General features: G+C 38.7%; 3 protein-coding genes across 3 annotated transcripts in view; all 3 read right to left on the reverse strand.

Moving 5' to 3' along the window:
• Positions 1-1,503: 1,503 nt before the first annotated feature.
• Positions 1,504-10,520, reverse strand: LOC136282909 (melanocyte-stimulating hormone receptor-like). Its single transcript, XM_066170950.1, has 3 exons — positions 10,382-10,520; positions 5,904-6,115; positions 1,504-2,935 (listed from the first exon to the last, which is right to left on the reverse strand). Exon 3 carries the CDS (start codon positions 2,792-2,794, stop codon positions 1,817-1,819), a length of 978 nt encoding a protein of 325 aa, XP_066027047.1. The 5' UTR covers positions 2,795-2,935; positions 5,904-6,115; positions 10,382-10,520; the 3' UTR covers positions 1,504-1,816.
• LOC131782922 (adenosine receptor A2b-like) lies at positions 7,667-8,587 on the reverse strand. Its single transcript, XM_059099659.2, has one exon. The coding sequence runs from the start codon at positions 8,585-8,587 to the stop codon at positions 7,667-7,669; it is 921 nt and encodes a 306-aa protein (XP_058955642.2).
• A 949-nt stretch (positions 10,521-11,469) lies between the features above and the next one.
• Positions 11,470-21,437, reverse strand: part of LOC131782627 (dynein axonemal heavy chain 3) — a 50,655-nt gene continuing 40,687 nt past the window's right edge. The window contains exons 69-87 of the mRNA XM_059099372.2: positions 21,274-21,321; positions 20,902-20,982; positions 20,257-20,418; positions 19,949-20,109; positions 19,261-19,418; positions 18,858-18,954; positions 18,496-18,547; positions 17,761-17,967; positions 17,376-17,583; positions 16,862-16,968; positions 16,276-16,419; positions 15,558-15,721; positions 14,820-14,973; positions 14,244-14,501; positions 14,000-14,136; positions 13,511-13,599; positions 13,157-13,278; positions 12,681-12,770; positions 11,470-12,223 (exon numbers count right to left, since the gene is read on the reverse strand). Of these exons, the coding sequence (XP_058955355.2) occupies positions 12,017-12,223; positions 12,681-12,770; positions 13,157-13,278; positions 13,511-13,599; positions 14,000-14,136; positions 14,244-14,501; positions 14,820-14,973; positions 15,558-15,721; positions 16,276-16,419; positions 16,862-16,968; positions 17,376-17,583; positions 17,761-17,967; positions 18,496-18,547; positions 18,858-18,954; positions 19,261-19,418; positions 19,949-20,109; positions 20,257-20,418; positions 20,902-20,982; positions 21,274-21,321 (2,646 nt within the window). The 3' untranslated portion in view covers positions 11,470-12,016. The remainder of the gene's footprint in view (positions 12,224-12,680; positions 12,771-13,156; positions 13,279-13,510; positions 13,600-13,999; positions 14,137-14,243; positions 14,502-14,819; positions 14,974-15,557; positions 15,722-16,275; positions 16,420-16,861; positions 16,969-17,375; positions 17,584-17,760; positions 17,968-18,495; positions 18,548-18,857; positions 18,955-19,260; positions 19,419-19,948; positions 20,110-20,256; positions 20,419-20,901; positions 20,983-21,273; positions 21,322-21,437) is intronic.

The following is a 21,437-nucleotide window of genomic DNA, read 5'->3' on the forward strand; positions in this document are numbered from 1 at the left end:
CTTTGGGCAATAAGCGGATGTTCACATTGTTACAAAAATTCATTGTGATGTCAAATATTATTTTAAAAAATGTCAAAATCCTCGTAAATTAGGCCACAAAATTAGCATCATGCTTGGCAAGTCAAAGTGAGTTCTTAAATTGAATTTACCTCACAGTATTAGAATTCGAACAAAGTTAATCGAACAAGAAAGGTAGACGGTAATTCGCGTGTAAGGAAACAGATGTTGTAAAGGAATACTTACTCCGATCAAAGTTAGGTTTTCAAAACTTTCGTTTTCGATAGAGGTCGAAGCCAGCTTCTCTGAACGTAAATGACTCGCGGAGGATCATAGAAAGGCGTTTCAGGTCTACATAATCCAAAAGTGCTCATGGAGGATAGAAATTTCGTAGGAAAATATCGAATATCGCCAATAATAAAAGTAGCGTTGTCAATCCTTTTTTTAAATTAAGCTGTAAAAAAACAGAATTAAGCGCATCCACATTGGTAGACCTGTGGTCTTATTACCATAGACACTCTCATTAGCCCCCGGTTTCAGGGCGGGGGAGGGGGGGGAAGAGGGCTTCTTTGAGAGAGGAATTTGTTAGAGATTAAAGGCTTATCACAAGGCGATTCATTGTCTTTCTGAATAGTCGACCAGATTAACTGATTACTGTCTACAGCACGCCTTATCAAAAACCTACGATACTAAGAGCCAAAACAAATACAGGCTTTCAAAGATGTGAATACTTTGTACAACAACACAACCTAACTTAAAGGAATAAGAACAAGAACACTATTCTAGAGTTTCCGTACAGGATGGAGGGTGAGAAAGGAGAAATAGTCCTTTTTAGGAATTTGAAGTTTCAGACGACGGGGGAGGGGTGGAGGGCACAAAGAGCCTTCATGGTGACACGGCTTCGAATGATGCCAACTACTGCTCTTGTTTTCATAAATAATGTGTTTTTTGAGAGGACTAGTCCTTGGAAAGCTCATTGGTGTAAAAAATGTTAATAGCTTAATATCTTATCAATACAGAATCGTTTTTAAGTCCAGTTCATCGTTTCTGTCCTTAACAATTTTCTACCATTCATAATTACTTGGTTTTTCCCCATTGAAAAAATAAGTTTCTCAGTCAACTTCTGAAAGATAGGGTACAGGAATTCAAGCATCGAATCTTACTGTCGGAGTAAAGGTTTAAGACAACAGAACTCGATTTCTATTTAGTTTCTCTTTCCAAAATTTAACGCCTTTACAAACGGTGGGCAACTTTAAATACGAGTCATCATACTTGAAAAAAAAAGCCAATACAGCTCGAAGTAATCCAAAAGCGGAAGCTTGTTATTCAAATTCTCCACGCAAGCCTCACTGAATAAATGCTTGTTGTATCCATAACAAACAACTTTTTATTCCGTCAAGGTATGACACGAACAACTATTGTATAGCTAAAAATTTAGACAAAGTTCGAAGTCGGAAAAGACAATTTTGATTTCCTTTTTATGCCACAGAGAAGTTTCTTTTCCATGGAAGAAGAAAACCATCTGTTCTTTGATATTCAGATAAAAAAAAAACGCTATTTAACACGTCAAACAAGTTACTTTAATTTTTATTTAAAAAATGGCCGCAACTTCAATGTCTATCGAAAATGACGCGAGCAATCCTGTTTCACTCCGACTCCACTCTGTGACTATTGTCTGATTAGTTCTTTCACCGTTTGGCATGTAATTTGACAATAAAATACTTAATTAAAAATTGCAGTTGCAAAATTGTTCCAGCACCTTCGTATCAGTCTGTCTCAATAACATTCTCGTTCGTCCTCCCTCGATTTGCTTTGCCGTTCAGTTCTCAACATATACGACATTCGACGATCGATTGTTGTGTAATCGTAAAGGGAAATTTCTGGCCCAAGATATGTTCCGCAGTGTGTTCACGATTGTGCGTCGAATGTGTCTCATCTTCCAGCAATAAATTACTGGGTTTAGAGATGAATTGAGGAGTACCAGAGTCACGGAAAAAATATGAAATCCTTTTAAAGAGATAGTCGGGCCATTGATTTGAATAGCAACGATACAAATAGTGTATGGAAAACAACACGCTAACAACACGATATATACGTAAAATACACAAACCGTACATTTGATTTGGCCGAGATAATTGTTGGTATCACTGGCTTGAGCTACTTCCTGTACTTGCAAGGACTGAATCTGATTCTTGTGCCGTTGAACAGTTACATTTACCCTGGTATACACAACAGCGGTGACAGCGAGACCTGTAGCTATAATAACCAAAAGAACAATCTTCCCAGTATCAACAGGACACCACAGTTTCGTTGAAGAAACAAAAACACTGAAGATCCAAACTGAGCTCACTGCAGCAACAACGCGCTTGTGAGTCACAATCTCTTTGTATCTGAGATGAAAATGGACGGCAAAGAACCTGTCTACACTTAGAGCCACAACACCCAAGAAAGAAGCAACCGCAAATAGCGTGGCAACAAAATTGTTTATTTGGTAAGTTATACAGCTGGGACTTTGGAGTTGCATCCAAATGACCAAAAAATATGAGTGAAATGGTTGAACAAATAAACCAACGCCAATATCAGAAACAGCGAGACTCAGCAGTAATGTTCTCAAAGTCTTTGGCAACAATGTAGTTTTCTGTATCGCATAAATTGTTGTAATGTTCAACATGACAGCAGTATACGTCAGAAAATTATTAATGCTGCAGTTGGCAATGAAAGTTAATCGAAGTTCTTTTAATTGGAGAAGAGACGGGAAATACTTAAAAAGGTCCTCACACTGCAACTCGTCCATCATGATGGGGCCACGAGTCTCAGCTGAATTCTCCAAGGAAACTTTCGGTGAATTACTTGTCTTATGATGTTAACATCAAAATTTCTTCTCATTTGATCTTCATTTCTACCTGAGGCGATTTCTGTATTTCCAGAAGTAGCGGTCCTCAATAAAGCAAAAAAATTAACGGCAGATTATTTGCTTGTCGAAGTAATGCCTTGAATCGAAAAAACGTCGAGACCATCTGAGTAATGAGAGACAGGTCTCTGAAAATAGGGAGTGTTTTTCTAAACGCCTGAAGAGCCCCTTAAGCTACGACTTTCTGGGAATAGAACAGAATCAACATCTGTTTAACAGCAGTTGAACAGAATTTCAAATTCAAAATCCTCAATAAAAGAGGAAGCAAAGTTGTCGTGTCCGTCAATTTCATGTCATGAGATATTTTAAAGTAATTTTTTTAGAAAAATTTCGAGGTTAGTACTTCCCTCTTTAGAAATCGAACAAAGTTAACTTAATTAAAAAGCCTGGACTAACCTGACTTGCTCCTAAGAAAACTGACGAAATGAAAAAATAGTCATTATTAAAATTAAGTTCTTAAAACTTCCCTTCTCGGTACAAGCCGGAGCCAGCTGCGAAGGTCTGCTGACCACTCATTACAAAATCAAATAAAAGCCCTCTCTATTTTCGTATTCGTATACGAACCCCCGCTGTTTAGGAGAAGTTGTCCGTTTAAAGCGAAATTGAAAGGCGCACACCCCGTTTGAATTATAAAACACAGCCATTTTTTTTCTTCAAAATTTTCAACATCATGGCGGTATAAGTTTGAAAATTGTTGACAATTCAGTTGACGCTGAAAATCCAACGAAGATCTATAAAATCGAAGTAGGAGGACTAACACAACTGGATAACTTTAAATACAAGTTGCGCACGATACTTACTCTCGTATTTCATAGAGGGGATTTTTAGGGAAACAAATTTCTCCACAAAATAATTTCTGCTTATTTTGATTTGTAAATTGACCAATTTGCATGACAGATCTAAGCATGAATATATGCTTTTATTAGACTTTTTGGGTATAGAAGTTGATATTCGCTCAACACTTTACGCCCTTGCATCAGTATCTATATTCTCTAAACTCTTCTCTCACCTCTGGAACCGACACAGAGAATTTGTTTAACAAACAAAGCTTCTTCGTTTGGCGATCATTTCCTTTATTCTCATGATCTTTAAGAATGATTCAGCAGTATAACTGTATGGGGAAATTAGATGCTGGTCACTCCAAGGGTTTAAAGGAGTCAATTTTACTCACAAAAGTATGTAAATTGGAGAGATCATCGAGACTGTATGATGGAGGCTTGATGGAAAGCCATCAACAGTTGTATAGAGAATAATTAGGATCAATATTAACCATATGACGGCAGTATTGCTTCATAGCACTGAGACCAAAGTTCTGCGTATCCACATTTCAAAACTTACCATCCCATTTGAAATGATATTTTGCAATGAAGGTGAAACAAAGATCTTTTGAGTCGGGATGAGAGGGATAATACTGCTGAAACTTCTTACACTGCAAATCGTTTATTATTATTGACGGCAAGAATCTCCGCAAATTCTCCAAGGCAACTTTGGGGAAATTACATGTTTTACGATGATAGCATAAAAATTTCTTCTCATTTGGGCTTTATCTCAACCTAATGCTATTTCTACATTTTAGGAAGTGGTTGTCACACAAAACAGTTAATGGGTGGGCATTTGTTTGGTGGAGTAATGCCTTGAATCGAGAAACGTCGCGAAAGTCAAAGTTTTGAGTGACAGGACTCTCAAACGTGTTAATCCTCAGCAAAGAAAGCTGCTAGGTTCGCAACCGAAAAAAAATTCTTTCTTTAGACACTTTACGACACCCCATCTGGTTGAATGAAAATGAATTAAAATGAGGTAGGTTGTCACCAACCAATTTTGGTAGAGAGGTATATATTTGCTAAAGTACTGACAAAAAGTATTTAAAAAGGAGACTTCATGGTGGACACCTAATCGATATCCATCTACAGTTGCATTGAATAGACGGTAATTAACCAAACGACAGCGGTATTGTTTCATATTACTAAGACTAAAACAACGCGTAGCTACATTTAAAGGCATAGAATCTCATTTGAGAGCAGTCACCAAGGAGGTCAGATAATAAGGAAGAGGGGATGCTACAAAAGTGTCGAGGAGATGGCACCATCGCTGATTAAATATGCCAAGCACTTAATATGCCAGAAAGATAAATGGAACAACATCTGTCATAATGCGGTTTTAGAAATATTCAAATTAATTTACCTTTTTGGAATATTTATATTCAAATTGTCATTAGTTAGCTCTTTTAAGATTCAGAGAAAGATAGACAAGCGCGGAAAGCTAACTTCTCTTCGCGTCTCCGCCAACTGAAGTAATCTAGAAAAACTTACACAAAAAAGGCGCTTTTGGATACAAGGCGGAATAATCTGCGGGAAACTACTGACTAATCAGTAACTATCGCACTGATAAAGTTTGCGCATGCAGCCTGCTTTAAAGGACACGGTAGGTCCGTCAAAACTGAAAAGGCGCACATAACGTTTTAAATCTTTCTCCTTACCCATCATCTTTAAAGGTATTGTCGTCTTCGGTCAACTTCCGTCCGGTAATTTGTTATTTGAGTTTCGTGGGTGGAAAAAAGATTGGCTCAGAAGGAAACTAAAGTCACAGCAACAAGTTTGAATTATCGACATCGAAATAAAAGTAAATGTGCGAAACACAGTCATGAGAATTTTGGTTTCATTGTGTTTTCGTGCAGGCTTTAAATTATTGAAAGTATACTGCAACATGTTTCAAACAGCATCATCGAGAGACGCCATGATTGGCCAACTGCGCAACAAGCCACTACTCCACTATTTTTATGCGCTTCACTCGGACCCATAGTTCAGCACGGCGCGCTGACATTTTTTTTTTCACTGATTTTCTTTTTTTTTTTTTACCTGCGCGACGGACTACGCCCAAAGGGAGGGACTGCTTGTACTCTATATTTTCTAGTTCTGTCACGTGTTGTAAAGAGTTTGACTAGATAAATGAAAATATATATTTGAATATACTTAAACTTCAGTATGTATTTACTTACTCAGAGCAGTACTGGTCCGTTTACTAAACATCGGCCAAGTTTTAGATGCAAAAGGGAAAGATGCATGAGTGTTTCCTTCTTCTTGCTCTGACGAAGGGCTAACGCTGGAAACGTCAGCTCTTAAACTCTTTACGATGCCCAGTTCACATTATCAACTCAGCTGCTAAAAAACCAAATTATCTTGTTTCCTTCTCTATTACCAAGGCGATTTCCTGCAATCAGAGGAACATATTGCTGATATTAAAATAATATATACTGATGGAAGCTTCTTGGTCGATATGAAGCCCAAAATTCTTGTTTGATACTGACGAACACTAATTGAGAGAGCGGAAAGGGGGAGACTGGGAAAAAGGTTACGTTGTCTTTCCCCTCTCCACCAGGGACGGGGTGGAAGGGTTCTTTTGTTATTTTTTCACGTAAGTAAAACAAAGGAAAGCTATTTGGATAAATACGAGCTTTAAAATGTACTTTTTTCAAGTAACGAGAACTACTTTGCACTAACACCTCCACCAGTTCCAACCTAAAAATCTTATTGAGGAGATGTGCCTTGATCATTGAGTCGTGAAAGCTTTGCTTCACTTTTAGAAGATCGTTATGTATATGTTGCGTTTATCCTCTTAGTTCTTTTACTCTTCAACTCCCAGGATCTGAATGTTAATTCTCCCCTCAAGCGGCAACATATTTCTTCCTAAATTAGTTACAAGAATTTGCTGTTAGATCAAGATAACAACCTCTACCTGATAACTTTGGTTATTCTCATGACTTATTCACATAAAAATTATCGACTTTATAGGGAGAGGTTACATGTTAATCAATTCTGGGATTTAAAGGATAAACAATTTGTGATACATTTTGGTGTAATACAAACTCTAAGATGTTTCCTTCTACATAATGATATAATTCTAAAGTGTTCTACGGTTCGGGAGCATTTTGTTGCGTTACAAGGAATGTTTTCAAAGAATGACAGTCTCAAACAACAGCAAATAGTTCCTGATGTGAAATTTTCAAAACATTACAGCAGCAATACTTCGCATCTTTAAGTGAGCCATGTGACAAAAGGCGATAGAAAGCTGGATCCTTTTCATCAAGAAATCAGACAAATAGGACAACATCATAAAGGAAAGTGAAAGTGTACCTGAATGCGAGCATACAACCAAAATTTATCTCACACATTAAAAAATTAAAAATTAAAGATTTTTTGCTTCAGAAGTCATTTCCTCTTTGTTCCTCTTTCTGAACACAAAAATCTGTGCTGTACTGCAATAGCTAGTCTGATTATTAAAAAAAAAATTTACACTGAAAAAAAACTGTAGATTTATGATTTGCTTCTGCACTTCGACTTTTATGTCTTGCGCTTGTCCAGGAATACGCCAACTGCAGATGGCATGCAATTCGTGTTCGTTACATTCACGGAAGGGTTCAGCCAGTAACATAGCACTGCTGAACGATTGTTCAATAACAAGGAAGGCAACAGTCATGAGAATGGCGAAGGCTTTGTGCGCGACGCGTGATTACAGCCAAAATGAATATGGAATGCGAAGCAAGGCGAGCGTAATCCGTGAGTTCATAAACCAGCTCGAGCCGTTATTTGCTTCTTGAAATATACGTGACCAGTCAATCTTTTCCTAAAAGCTCGCACACCAGAAGAGAGATCAGAAGTTTTCCCTTTTAAATTCATGAGGCGTGAAATGCTGTTTAAAGCACACGTGAAGCTTACATTTTTCTTAAATCCATGCGTAAAACTGGCTCAGGACTTCCCTTTGCTACACTCGGTGTAGGCTGATTTTCCAAGCCATATTCCGTAGTATATCCATGATAGCGCGTCGGATGTGTCTCATCTTCCAGCAGTAAATTACAGGGTTCAGAGATGAATTCACGAAAATAAGAATCAATGAGAAAAGATGAAATCTTTTCAATGTTGTGGTCGGACCGTTGAATCTCACGGCAGTCAAGCAGATCCAGTAAGGCAAATAACAAACCAAAAACGCTACGTACACGTGAAATGTACTAACTGGAGATTTTATAAGGCCAGCTAATTGTGTCATTTCACCAGACGGAACTCCTTCTACTTGCAAGGAATGGATCTGAGTTTTATGGCGCCTCACAACTAAACAAAGCTTAATATAAACCACTGTGGTCACAGCAAGACCAGTTAGTACTGCAATGGACTGCATTGCGATCTGTATAACACGCAGACCACTTAATATTATAAAAGAAACAAATGCACTCAAGACCCAGATTGAAGTCATCACGGCAACAACGCGCTTGTGTGTCACAAGTTCCTGGTATCTGAGATGAAGATGAACAGCTAAGAACCTGTCTACACTTACGGCCACAACACCTAGGAATGAAGCTTGGGAAAATACAAGACCAACGTTACTAAACATACGATAAGAGAAACAAGTTGGACTGTTTTTCTGCAGCCAGCTGACCAGAAGTGATGTGTAGAAAGGCTGAACAAATAAACCAACACCGACATCAGAAACAGCCAGACTCAAAAGCAAAGTCTTTGTCGTCTTTGGCCACGACGAAGATTTTCGTATGGCGTGCATCGTAACAATGTTCAACATGACAGCGGTATAAGTTAGGAGATTATTGAAGACACAGATGGCAATGTAACTTGAACGAAGTTCTTTATGTTCGGAGATAAAAGGGAAATACTGCAGCAATGTGTCACAAAACATGATTCAATACAGAAACAACATGACGCGACGAATTTCCGTTCGATGCTAGAACTGAAGTTCGTGTTTCTAATGAAATCTTAGCATTAAGAGCATTCAACACTTGCTGCTCACACAAATTCAGTTTCTCAAAAGGAGGACATAAGAAACGTTGCGTGATTGTCTGACTTGGCTCACATCCTTGCAATCTCTCAACAACCGTATAAGCTTATCACCTAACTACCAAGAGACCTAGCACACAAAACTGTCGCTCACGGTTAAACTAAGTCGAGCGTTTCTCAAAGGATTCTATCGTGAATCTTCCTTGATTAATGAGAATTATCATACTTAATTGATCTTCTTAGATACAGAATGTTTGAATGTGACTGGTTCTTACAGGTCATTTTTATTGCTTGACTAGACTGATGAAGCTGCTTGCATAAGACCAGTCCAATTATACCGAATTAACAGTTTCATCTATGCTATTCAATCAAAATACAGGAAAAATCTTGAGTGGTGAGGTTGCCCCTTTTCAGCTTGAAAACAAAATTGCTTGAAATTAACTGGTCTTTCTTAACCATTGAACACCATTTTAATACGATTGATTTAGAAGGCAAAGAAAGCTAAAACAGCTGCTAATCAACAATACAGCAATTAGCACAAGAAACAGATGTCTCAAGAATTTTGCACATGCATCAAATACTCTGTAAGTGAGTTCCTACCACCTTACTATTAATGTTGTTACCTGGAAATTAACTGCACTGTGTTTCTCAAGAGGAACTGAGCTCTTACTTTCTACTGGGCTTAAAAAGATAACTATATATATGACCTAAGATTCCTTTGTCAGCTCCTCTTTTAAGATGATTTTGAAGGTTCAACATCAGTTGGCAAAAAAAATCTAAAAACTCTTCTACTGAAAAGAATTAAGTCTGCTTTCCTTTTTCCAGTGTTTCAGTTTTATTTACTACTTTTGTTATTTCCTGATTGTAATGTTTCTATTGATAATGAGAATTTTTAATTAAATTTTGTTGGAGTGACCCACTTAGAAATTTGCTTGTGTGAGTGGAGTCTCATCCTGTGCCCTTGGAAAGTTTGAAACCGCTTGCCACATTATTTCTTTAATTGTACTCAAATCATGACCACAACCAGTACAATTTGCATCCAAAAATACACATGAATTGCTGTTGAAACACATTTTATCATCTTACACTTCCAGTGAGTGTCAAAGAAGGCTGGTTTCCTTGCCTGTTTTGCTTAGGTTGTTTTTTCTGTTTTTTTCCTCTTTTTTTTTTGTTTTTTTTTTTCAAAAAAAAAAAATCCTTGCACTTAATTTTCTTAAAGCGTTCTTGTAGCTGATGTTTACATTTTATCTTTAGGACATCAAATGCAGTCTAACTAAAATAATTTTAATCTCATTTTTAAGAATAAAATTTTCTCTTTTTAAGAATCAAGCCAAGGAACCGAGTAATTAATTTATAATGATTTATATACAGTGATGAAGACTCTAGTACAACTGAAGCCCTGAAACTCACATACTGTTTCATTTGAATTGATTTTCGGACCACAGAGGTTCATTGCAACTTCGAATTAACACAAGCAATTGCATCATTTTATTTTTCACACATTCACCCTCATTTGCATTCAAAAACATGTTTACAAACTGCAGCAACAAGTAGTTTACCCATTATATCAAGCATTCGATCATTCAAGAAGTCAGGGTAGCTCAAGAGTTTTTATCAGTTAATATTTAAAACTTAATAGTGATGAGTATAATCCAAACTTATTTTGATGAATTTGTTGTTTCATAGGGGAAAATACCTTCATAGATTGATGTTTCCCTCCAAAAATGTTTCCATTTAAATCCTTCGTTTTCCAGATGAAGCGAAGACTGCTTTTCACCAAAACCGTCTCGTTTCTGTTCGAATCGTCGTTCGCATTTAAGACCGCCATAAGGCGGCCATATTGTTTAACAGTGATTTCCAAAGTCAGTTTTATCCCCATTTCTAATAAAGTTGGTGGTGTAACTAAACTAAAGCTCTCCATGTAGGTCCAAAATGCATACAGACTGTTTTTGGCGGGAAAACTGCGCTAGCCGTTAACACAATAGAATTAAAACGAGGGCAAAGAAAAAGGGAAATGGGAAAGTCAGCAGTTTTTCAATTTTTCACTCAATAATGGGCTAAATTATGGTGGCAAAAAGCTGTTACTTTGCAAACGTTGTTGGCCATGAAGAATAGAGGCTTAACGAAAATATATCTTCTTGGTATTTCTTTGGAAAGTTGAATTCAAATTCATCGTTAAAGTCAAGTAAAACGTTGCTTGTTAGGCAGCTGATAAATCTGGTGAGTAAAAAAATGATCGATTCGGTTCTGATCGTTTCGTTGTCAATGTCATGAATAAGTCATTTATTAGGGACTGGTAGTTATTGTTCTTGGTTTGTAAACAAGCTTAACAGCCGTTCGTGCTGAATTTAAAACATTAAGCAGAATACAAAACAATAGCGTAGCTGACAAGATAGCTGCACGAGGGTTTTTTCGACCGCGGGAAAGTATGACGCCTTGAGTAACGCCGGCCGGCGAGAGGAACTGCCATCTCTCGGTTTCCCGCGCTTCGAATGGCTTTTTGGATTAGCCAATAGAATCCCAGGTTTTCCGAGTTATTCTCAGCCAGTCAGACAAAAGTCTCCTTTGTTGCCGAGGGGTCTACCATGGGTCTAGCACAGATAATGATAGAGGCATTACTGATGCCAGACCCACAGCAAACCTCTCACTGACTCGTCTCAATCTTCCCAGGGGCGGAGAAACGCGCGTCTTGCAGCACTTATCTTGCTACTAACAAAACCATCGTCGCTCGTTTGTATTCAGTCATTATCGTGATGATCTAACAGATAAAACGCCAACAATTAGTATAGCAAAACACTACCGTGTTTATTGACATATTCAGGTTTACCTCACTCTTTTTTGCATACAAAACTAGGATAAAGTTTTAAGCCTGGTTACAAACCACTCTTTTAATTTAAGTTACCTTGCATTTTTCAAAATATCTCTGGCTATGTACAACTGAGAAGACCTTAACCCTGTTGCTCTACAACAGTTTTTGTAAATAAATACGTTTTCACTCTTTAAGCAAGGATATCAAACTACGTACATGTATGTAAAACTTTGTTTGAAACTGGAAAGGACGTATGAACGTATGATTTCTAATGTAAAAAAAAAACTTCAAAACACTGAAGCAACTTTAAACTAGAAAAGACAAAGGAAAATAAATCCGAAAAAGTTCACACTGCGCCTGAAGTTCAAACTATTCCACATTAAGATTCGTTTAAAGGCAATAAGTTATTTATTTTATAAATAAGCAATAATTCAATCCCACACACTCCAAACTTAAATTCTTCCAAAAAAGCAAAACAAAGAGAAGCCATTTAAAGCGATATAAATGATCCGTCACTCATCACTAGTCATCTAATTGGCAAAGCAGTGCCACGCCCCTGTTGACCCAGTGCCTCTCGGGTTTGTTTGACGGCAAGTCCACGTACATAACAAAGTTTGTCGAGTGACCAGTGGTGGACAAAGTACCCCGGCGAGCGCTTGTCTTGTACACTGGGCTGGAGTAGGTTGCTTTAGGTTTGAAAGTAGATTTTTCACCAGGGATAATCCACATCTACACGAAGAGTGGTTAAGAAAAATAGGAAAGGGAAAGGATTCCTTAAACATCGGGTGAATATAGTCATAAATAGTGACCACCAGTCAGTAAGTCACTCAGTTAGTCGGTGTGACAGACAATAAATATGTCAAACAGACAGTCAGTCAGCTTGTAAGTCTGCCATTCAGTCGGTCATTCAGAGAAACAGACAGACAAACCGTCAGTCAATAAGAAATTCTGCCACTCAGTCGGTCAGTAAGTGGCAGGCAGACAGGCAGACTACCGAACAGACAGACAGACAGGCTGTCACTAAGTCAGTAAATAGGTCGGTCAGTCAGCCAGTCTTTTTCTTCGGGTTTTTCTTTGGTCGATTGACTATATGTTCATTAGATAGTAAGTCAGTCGGTTGATAGGTCTCTTTTATGATCCTTTCTAAGACACTCGCAACAATTACACATGATTTGTTAAAGGATACCACAGGTAAAGTATCAAATAAGATTTTTGGCTGAGATTCAGACACAACCATTTCGTCTCTATCCCAGCGGGCTCCTTCCAAAAACAGGCCCTGAAAACAACAAAAAGAAAATGCACGAAATAAAGCAAACCAATAAACAAGAACGAGAAAGGAAAAAAATAAAATACTATTTAATTTTTTTGATAAAACAGTTCACTCTAGTAATAAAGAAAATGGTCACCCTCTTGATTGTTGAACAACTCTCCTTGTCAGCACCTTAGGGAATGTTTGTAGGACAGTATGGAGAATAATTATGCATACTGATGCTGGGGTGTAAAGAGCTAAACCGAAATCAAGGAAAGGTTCTATAAATACCCTTGAAAAGATCAATCCTGAAGAAAAACATGCGATCAAATCCCACTGGTTTTGGTTTTCCTGAAATTTGTTTCATTTAACATAAAATAGTTTCAGCCACAAGTGCATAGCACGATACTTACGTATACATAGACTCCATCTTCTGGCTTTTTTTCCATTTCTCTTTCGCTCTTCGTTACTTCAAACTGGAAACCTACGTGATCAATAGGAATGGTGTACTTACGAGCAAAGTTTTGGCGGGCGCCTGTGAAAACAAAATGAACCGCTGATCAGCAATTAAAACATAAACATAGCATACGATAAATGAGTGACTTGGCTAATTGGGACATAAATTTATCAATTTTGATTTACTCTTCCACTTATAAGGTATGATAGACAAAAAGTGTTGTGTCTTGACTCGGAGTCCAGTGCACCACACCCTGGGCCAATGTAACTGACACGACAAGAGAGACAAATTAATTCACTAAGATCTTCACCTGTCAAGAACGATTGAGTGAAGTAAAATCCAGAGACCCAGAACACATTAGGCACGCCGTGGTCGATCCAGTCTTGGAAGAATGTTAATCTACGGACCAAAAATATTTGTCAAATTAAATTTTTCTGGGTTTTGTCTTTTCTCGACATTTATGACTATCATACACTATCGAGTGGGTGAGTGAGCCAGATGGTGAGCTGTCGGTCAGTCGGTCGAACAATGAGTTAGTCAGTCAGTCAGTCAGTCAATTAGTAAGTGAGTCAGTCACTCAATTAGTCATGATCAGTGAGTCAGTGAGTGAGTCGGAGTTAGTCAGTCAGTAGGTCAGACATACAGTCAGTCAGTCAGACACACAATCTGTCAATGAGTCGATGAGCCAGTGAGTGAGTAAGTCAGTCAGACAGTAAGTCGGTCACTCAGTCAAACGATCAATCAGTGAGTCAGTGAGTCAGTGAGTCAGTCAGTCAACCAACTCATCGTCATTCCTCACCTTTCCAACAGATCAGTTACATAGCTTCCGAGAGGTTTCAGAGACGGATAGGATTTAGCAGACCATACAGCCGGGACTTTGCCGACCAACATATTGTTAAACACATCTTCAAGATCACCAGACATAACAACTAGACCCTGAAGTACAAACAAAGCAGAAAAAAATTCATTAAGTTTAATTTCTAAGTATGTAGGTTTAAATAAAATTGCTTGGATCGTGGCTCACTCCATCGTGGTTCAATTACCTTGATAGCCTTTTGCAGATTAAACAGCGTGCCTCGCACCACCTCTGTGAGCCGGTTAAACCGGATGAGTTCCTGTCTCAGCACAGTGTTCATGGACTCCTCATAAACCACAGGGTACTTGTTCATCACCATCTCTATGTCAAACGGGGGAGGAAACTTCGACAGGATGTCTGCGGCAAGTTCCTCTATCACCTCAGCTGACGACTTCCCACCGCCTCCTGTCTGACGGGGCAGGGTCAACAAGATGCTGTCAAACAACTGAAGGGATTGAGAAAAAGACAAAGAGATTTATGCTCAGGAACTCAAATGGTGATGAGTTTACAGTGAAATAAACTCTACGCTTTTCAACTACTGATTCTGAGAACTAGTAGAGTAATTCAGATTGTCCTTCTGGAAGATTGGACGCTTCAGGTGGGCTTTATCATTCATGTAAGATTCGAAACTAACATTAAGGACATGACAAAAAAGTTCAGGACTTGAAAGAAAAAAACACATTACTAAAAATGATTGCAGGATACCCTAAATGACACAGGTCCTCAATTGACCCACTGTGACTGACAGATGTCATCCACTTACCTCCTGAGTTTCCTTCTGGTCCTTAGTAATGTCTGCATTTTCATGGAGACCAAACACTTCTGGATGAGGAATGAGAGGTAAGTCCCGGATGTAGTCCACGTATGATTCGTAATCTCCCTTAGTAGGCGCGTAATATGTACCGCTGTCTGAAAACCTGATAAAAAAGAGCCAAACGACTGTCAGAAGGTAAGAAAATGTAAGTACATTGTGGACAGTAATGTCTACCAGGCCGGATACTTCGTAACACAATTAACCCTTTATAACTTACATTACTATCTATATTCTCCGTTCAGTTTGCTTCAAAGGAGCTTCCAGAATTAGTGATCATTTCCTTTATTCTCATGACCTTTACATTAGATTCAAGGGTGATACTGTAAGTAAAATTAGCAGCCAGTCACTCTTGGGGGACAAAAGGTTAAGCCAACCCAAGGTCATTGGAAAATAGTTATTAAAATTAGTGGCTTTGTAGAACGTTTCATCGTGTAAATTCTTTTTTTTTTTCTTTTAAGTTTTGCCTTTCAACGAGATAAAAACCCACACAGTGTTAAGCTTGACAAACGCTTTAATACAAGTTTCAAATTCAATCTTGGATTAGCGATAGCCGCCCTGGAACGAGTCAAACGTGACATGTGAAACACCTGATTTACAATCAAATTCAAAACACAGTTTACATAGTAGAGTAATTATTCATACATAGTCTAGAGAGCTATCTTCAGAGCCACATCTTTCAGGACTCACCTGTGATCATCACTTTGTATGATCTCGTCACACACAAAAATCGACAGGAGGCAAACCAACAGTCGACGATCTTTGTCATCAGTCACCCGACCGCCATAATTACACTGGCCAATCAGATAGGTCAGGGCATCCATGGGAACTTCACTATAGTCGTTTAAAAACATCTAAAAGGAGTAAAAAACCTTTCAATTTAGACCCTGGGTCTGCCAACTCCAATTGGAGTATGGCAATGTAATTTTTTCGCAAAGGCCACCTAGTGGAGAGAGCGGAGTAGGCAGAGTAGGGAGGGAGTAGGGGAGGGGGGGGGTGTGGCGGTGTAAAATGACAACTGTGTTTTTCGCGATGACTAGTAAATTCAAATTCAAGGATACCACAGATTAAATCAAATCGCATCCCTAAAAAGCCATATTCCATTAATGACCGGTGGCGAAATACAATACAAACTCATAAACATTCACAAAGAGTAAGGAATCTAAAACTTAAACACATTAAATGAACTAATTTTGCATTACTTCACTTTGAACAACTGTGCACCTACCCCTCCCCTAACCCAACTACAGTCAACTTATGATAAGTTAGGATTTATTTTGGGTTAGGGGAGGGGTGGGTGTACAGTCGCTTAGATACCGTAATCGATCTAAATGATGACTTTGGCGTCGGACTTTCGACTCTCTACAAAAAGGCACTTTTAAACCTAGTTGTTTTCTTGGGATATTACCTGCAACTGTCTCATGCTGATCCTCAAGTCTGACTCGTTGAACTCGTACGGAATGTTCCACCCTAGAGGACCAAACTTCCTTCTCTCCTGCACCAAGGCGTGGAAGAAACAAAGACCAAACAGCAGCTTCTCCCAAGGTGCTGGCTAAAGTAGAAAGACAACAGAAAAAAAGAACTTTTAAGTCGTGGTTGTAATGTTAGTAACTATCAAACATTCCACTACAAAAATCAAGCCGAAAGAGACAAGAGCCTAATCTCTTTGCTATTTTGCTTTGAAGGAGAAGTGCTGAAAAGGATTGGTGGTGAAAAGTCTAGGCAAGTCGTAAAAACTGTCTGGAAAAGCTTGTAAAAGGTCTTTTTTTTCTGCTTTTTTTTTCTTCGTGGCCAAATTTTGTGTTAGTGCTCAAAGATGTGTTCGAGTAGTAGTAGTTAACTTCTTCAACCTACGTCGTTACCTGAGCAGAAACCCTATCCACTTTTTCAATATCTCGAAAATTTTTCCTGACTACACTTCAGTGTCGTCATGGTTTCTTTCATGATCTGATAGATGAGAATTTAAACGACCAGTAAGAAAGGACGTGGCTCACCTTATTACAGGCAGTAAAGAACTCCCTGTCTGAAATGGGATCGTTTAGGTAGGAGCGCAACAAGTTCGAGCGCAGACCTTTCGGGGGTTCGTTGGTCATCTTCACTCCTAAAAAATTGACACGTAGTAAACGACTACTGCACGTTGACCAAGTATAGGTCACGTTAACTGGTATTTACATTGTTCTCTTCAGGTATACATTAGTATCAGTTGGACTACATTGGACAAAACAGCTAGAAACAACAGTTGTCTCCACAATTCCTCAGTAAGAAATCTAGAAATCATTTTGTATCGTTTTCTAAAAAAAGATGACAGTTAATTATGAAACAAGAAGGAACTAAGACAGCTAAGAATGGATGAGTTAAATAGAATAGCAAAAGACGAACTAAAAACTTCATGCTTAATCCATCAAGATGATCTCACTGCGTCGTTCACCCTTTAAAATTTCCTTCCCAAGATCCGATATGCAATTCCGGCGCACGCTAAAATGGAGAGATACATAACACGACACTAACCATTTTGCAGAATAGAGACGGGAAAGTCTGGTGACGGGTAACTGGTGAGCCATAGCCTGAAATCTTTGTGTGTGTTGTCAGGGACAAGGACGTCTTCACAGATCTTCTCCAGTTTTGACATCCAGCTGGTTGCCAAGTGACAGTTCTGCAGCACCACCCATGTGCCTTTCTTTAGGGCCTGTTCTATCATCCGAGCTGCTATAGGACCCTGAGATGAGAAAAACAATTGTACTCAAGTCAAGAGGAAAAGGATTGTGTCAGTAGGAAGCAAATTCGAAATTTACATGTATGCCGCATGATTCTCTTGGCCACCTCATTTCTGCCGTAAGGTATAAGATATATATACACTTACTTACAAATACTGCTTTATAAACCCTGGAATTACCTGTCCTTGTCCAAGAGATATAGTCTGAATTCTGTTTCCTCCAAAGCCTTTATCACTGGCGAACTTCAGCAGACCAGCCATTGGATCGGCCCCAGGCGACAACACAAAGATCAGAGGTGCGCAACAATGGGAATCATTATAACTCAGTTGAAGATTGAATGTTGGCGGCTCAATGTACGAACGACCCATGTTCTCCACAATATAATCCTGTAAATAACAAAATAAAGTGAGGATGTCTTATGTTTAATTAATCTGATTCTTCTTTGGTACCCTACTTAGCAAGCGCTCAACAAAATCGAAAGAAAGAACCTCAAGAAACAGCAGACGTACGAAAGAACTCCTATCCGTCGTTACGCGTTTCAGTATATCGTAAACGCTCGCGGTTTCACCGAATACCTACCAGGCTTGGCGGCAAAGGAGACCACTTATTTAGCTGTGCGTTAACGTTAAGCTTATTTCGCGTATAATGTATTTAAATAAAGTTTATCCGCTGTACCAAAACTGCCTTGTACTTTTTTCAAGTTGGTAAATAATTATCAATATGACAAAAAAATATATTCCTCTGGGGTGCGTTTTTCTCTCCGAAAACGGAAACTCCTATTCCTTGTAATAATAACAAAGAGGACTCATAGGGTTCATCACACCGGGGACACTACTTTTTCCCTTCAGTATTAGGCCAACGCGTAAGCAATCAGTTAAAATCATACATGAACACAGACACAATATAATACATACCTGAACTGCGGGAACGATCTTATCAGGCCTGAGACAACGCAGAATCACCAGCCTGAAATAACACAGAGATGCTTGTCACATACAGTTAAATGAACCCCGTGTGACTAAGGCGATTTTAGTGATTCGTTCTCAGAGAATAATCAGGCGCTTACAACAACCCAGAAGTGAACTTGATAACCTGATGTGTCCATTCGCAAAGAAAATTCCTTATTTATTTGAGACTTTTCATAGCTTGTTGTGTGTCAACTTAGAGTGGGGTGCAGACGCACGACGAGCGTGGCGCGACACGTAATCCACCCGTAAAAAGAATACAAAAAAGGTACTTTGCTTGAGAAATTAAAATGAAATGAGACAAAACTCGCCTGTCGAGACCCGACACCGCATCCCAAGGATCGGGCATTTTTTCTGAATGTGGAGTTGCTGAGTCGTAGAATGCTTTCCAACCTGGATCTGGGAAACCTAAGAACGAAAATCACACCATGTACAGTTAGTTGGCCACGTATAGTACTTCTTTGTTGCTACAAATTCCTGTAAAACTATAGTTGCAAGTAAGACTTTTAGACTAATATTTAGAAGCTTAGTTAAATCCTACTAAATTCCTTACAGGTATATAAGATATTGGGAATTTTCTATATATCATTCAAATATTTCCGAAGGGAAAATCAAGAACCATCAACATTCCTGCTTGTTTGACATAATGCACGTTTCGCCAAACCATATAAAAGGTAATGCAGCAGTTTTTGTGATAAGACTCCAATCACTTACTGTCTTTGAGTCCATTTAGGTTGGGTAGATCCGAGGCCCTCACGATCTCGGACCAGGCTTTCTCGCTCAACCACTCTGAGCACGGGTTTGGAAATGGGTTTTCCAAAGCAACACCTCCAGTTAGTAGGAACCTCCAAACTTGATCATCAACTTTACCCCTTAAAAAAATTGTGAAGAGTGTCAGCACTGCAGGCAACGCCTGCATACGATACTGACTCACAGGGCAGCCGGAGCTTATCCCAGTTTCAACAGCACAAAGCGGTCACGAGCATAGCTACGTCTCCCAGGTGATTTGATCCCTAACGGCAGATAATTCCCGGCCATTCCTCCACGTTTGTTTGACAATTTGCTGCTACCATTTATATCCCTTTATAAATGGGTATAGTGGTATAGTGGAGCATTGCAAAAGTTTAGTGTCTTTCCCGAGAGCAAAACATGATAATAACGCTCGGGATTGATTCTGGAGGTTTCGGTCGGAAGTCGAACGTGCCTACCTGTATGGTACCGGGTCCCCCCCCCTCCCTCCAGAGGATAGGCAGACGCCCGGGAGTTTTTAGACTCAACCAAGCTTTTATCATTTCGCGATTATGCCAATAATGTAACCTCTACACTCTATTCTCTTGTAACTAACAAAAACACGCACTCTATTTTTAATCTGTTATACTCGTGTAGAAATACTCTAACTTACCTTCCCTTCAAGATGCCAATGGTAAGAGTAATTGAAAACAACAGCTTGTCTTTCTCAAACAATGAGCGGCACACGTTAGAGTAAACGCTTTGCGTGAAGTGATCGTTCAAATTTCCGATTCTTTCTTCCAAGTCAGCTGAAGGCCTGCTGTTGCTGATAGACTGTTACAGAACAAAATTCAAAGAAAAAAGTTATAATGTAAAGTAAACGAAACGGAGTAACAGGCGAACAACCGAGAAATCAAGGTGCACTTTACACCATTATTTGGCTATAAAGAAAAGTGACATGCGCACTCCATTACTCCATACCTGGAGGTACAGGTTAATAAACCAAGCGAGTGAATACTGGTACATAGGCTCAATATTGGCCAGGTCCGAGATACAGAAGAACAATATGGACGAGTGTACTGCGACAGGCTTGTAGCCGTTACGTGTCTCGTCTATTTCTTTCTCCGTTGCCGTGGCGATTTCCTAAAATTAATGCGGATCAAGGGAAATAGTTAATGCCTCAAGGTTCATACTTGCTACATTTATCCAAAGTTGCTGCTCTAACGTCGAAAAACGTAGAATGGAAAATGTCAGGTAAAGCGTCCACAAGACAGTGTGTTGACATTCACTGTTAAACATCAACATTTTACAGCAATCTTTGGACCTCGTTCTTTTTGAAAGCGATAGAAGAGGGACTGTAGCCAAAAGAGTATAAACGAAGTTGCATTTAGTATAGTATTATATGAATTGTTTTGGCTATGACATGTCAGACAATCTTTCGTAATCTGAAAAAACTAGATCAAACTGAGTGAGATAAATAAGTCGTTCAACAAAGAGTCTGGGAAACTATGAACGTGAGACTGGCTAACCTGCACTAACATTTGCACACTGCAGGTAAGAATATGTTTTCTTCTAAAATTCAGAGTTAGTGGGGCGTCATTGTGTGTATGGACTGAATTTTCTAACCTGCTTAGCAGAGATTTCTTCGGAGAGAACTTTAGACGACGAAAGGATCTTGATTGCAGTTTCATCCTCAAGGATATTTCCCTTTGTAAAAAAAAACAAGCACAAATAAAAACAAATAAGTGATACATAAAATGAAAGGGAACTATTTTGAGAAACGTTTCAAGGGAGTTGGACTTCAACTGACTTCTAAAGCTGCCAAGTTCAAATAATCTTGAACCTAGTTAAGCTCTAGCTACAAACCCTTAAGTTTTCCTTTCAAAAAAATGAGTACGCTGATGTGAATGAAGTCATACCGTTTGTTATTAGGTAATGTTCAAAGAATATATCGCCTTTTTAAAGTAAATCATATCATTAAAAGAATATAAAAGTCACCTCAGACGACGACAAGACCTCTAGAATCTTATCTTCAATTTCTTTGAGCTAAAAGTAAACAAACAAATAAATGGATAAATACATGTATATGAAATAAATAAATAGACAAGAAGTCAAACAAATTCTCCTCTAAATTTTTTTCAACTAGCCTCGTTTGTGGTCAT

Source organism: Pocillopora verrucosa, chromosome 8 (genome assembly GCF_036669915.1).
Source record: "Pocillopora verrucosa isolate sample1 chromosome 8, ASM3666991v2, whole genome shotgun sequence".
Taxonomy (NCBI): Eukaryota; Metazoa; Cnidaria; class Anthozoa; order Scleractinia; family Pocilloporidae; genus Pocillopora; species Pocillopora verrucosa.

Excerpts from the sequence above, each read along its gene's own strand:
- LOC136282909 (XM_066170950.1), bottom strand. The coding sequence starts at position 2,794 with ATGATGGACGAGTTGCAGTGTGAGGACCTTTTTAAGTATTTCCCGTCT.
- LOC131782922 (XM_059099659.2), bottom strand. The coding sequence starts at position 8,587 with ATGTTTTGTGACACATTGCTGCAGTATTTCCCTTTTATCTCCGAACAT.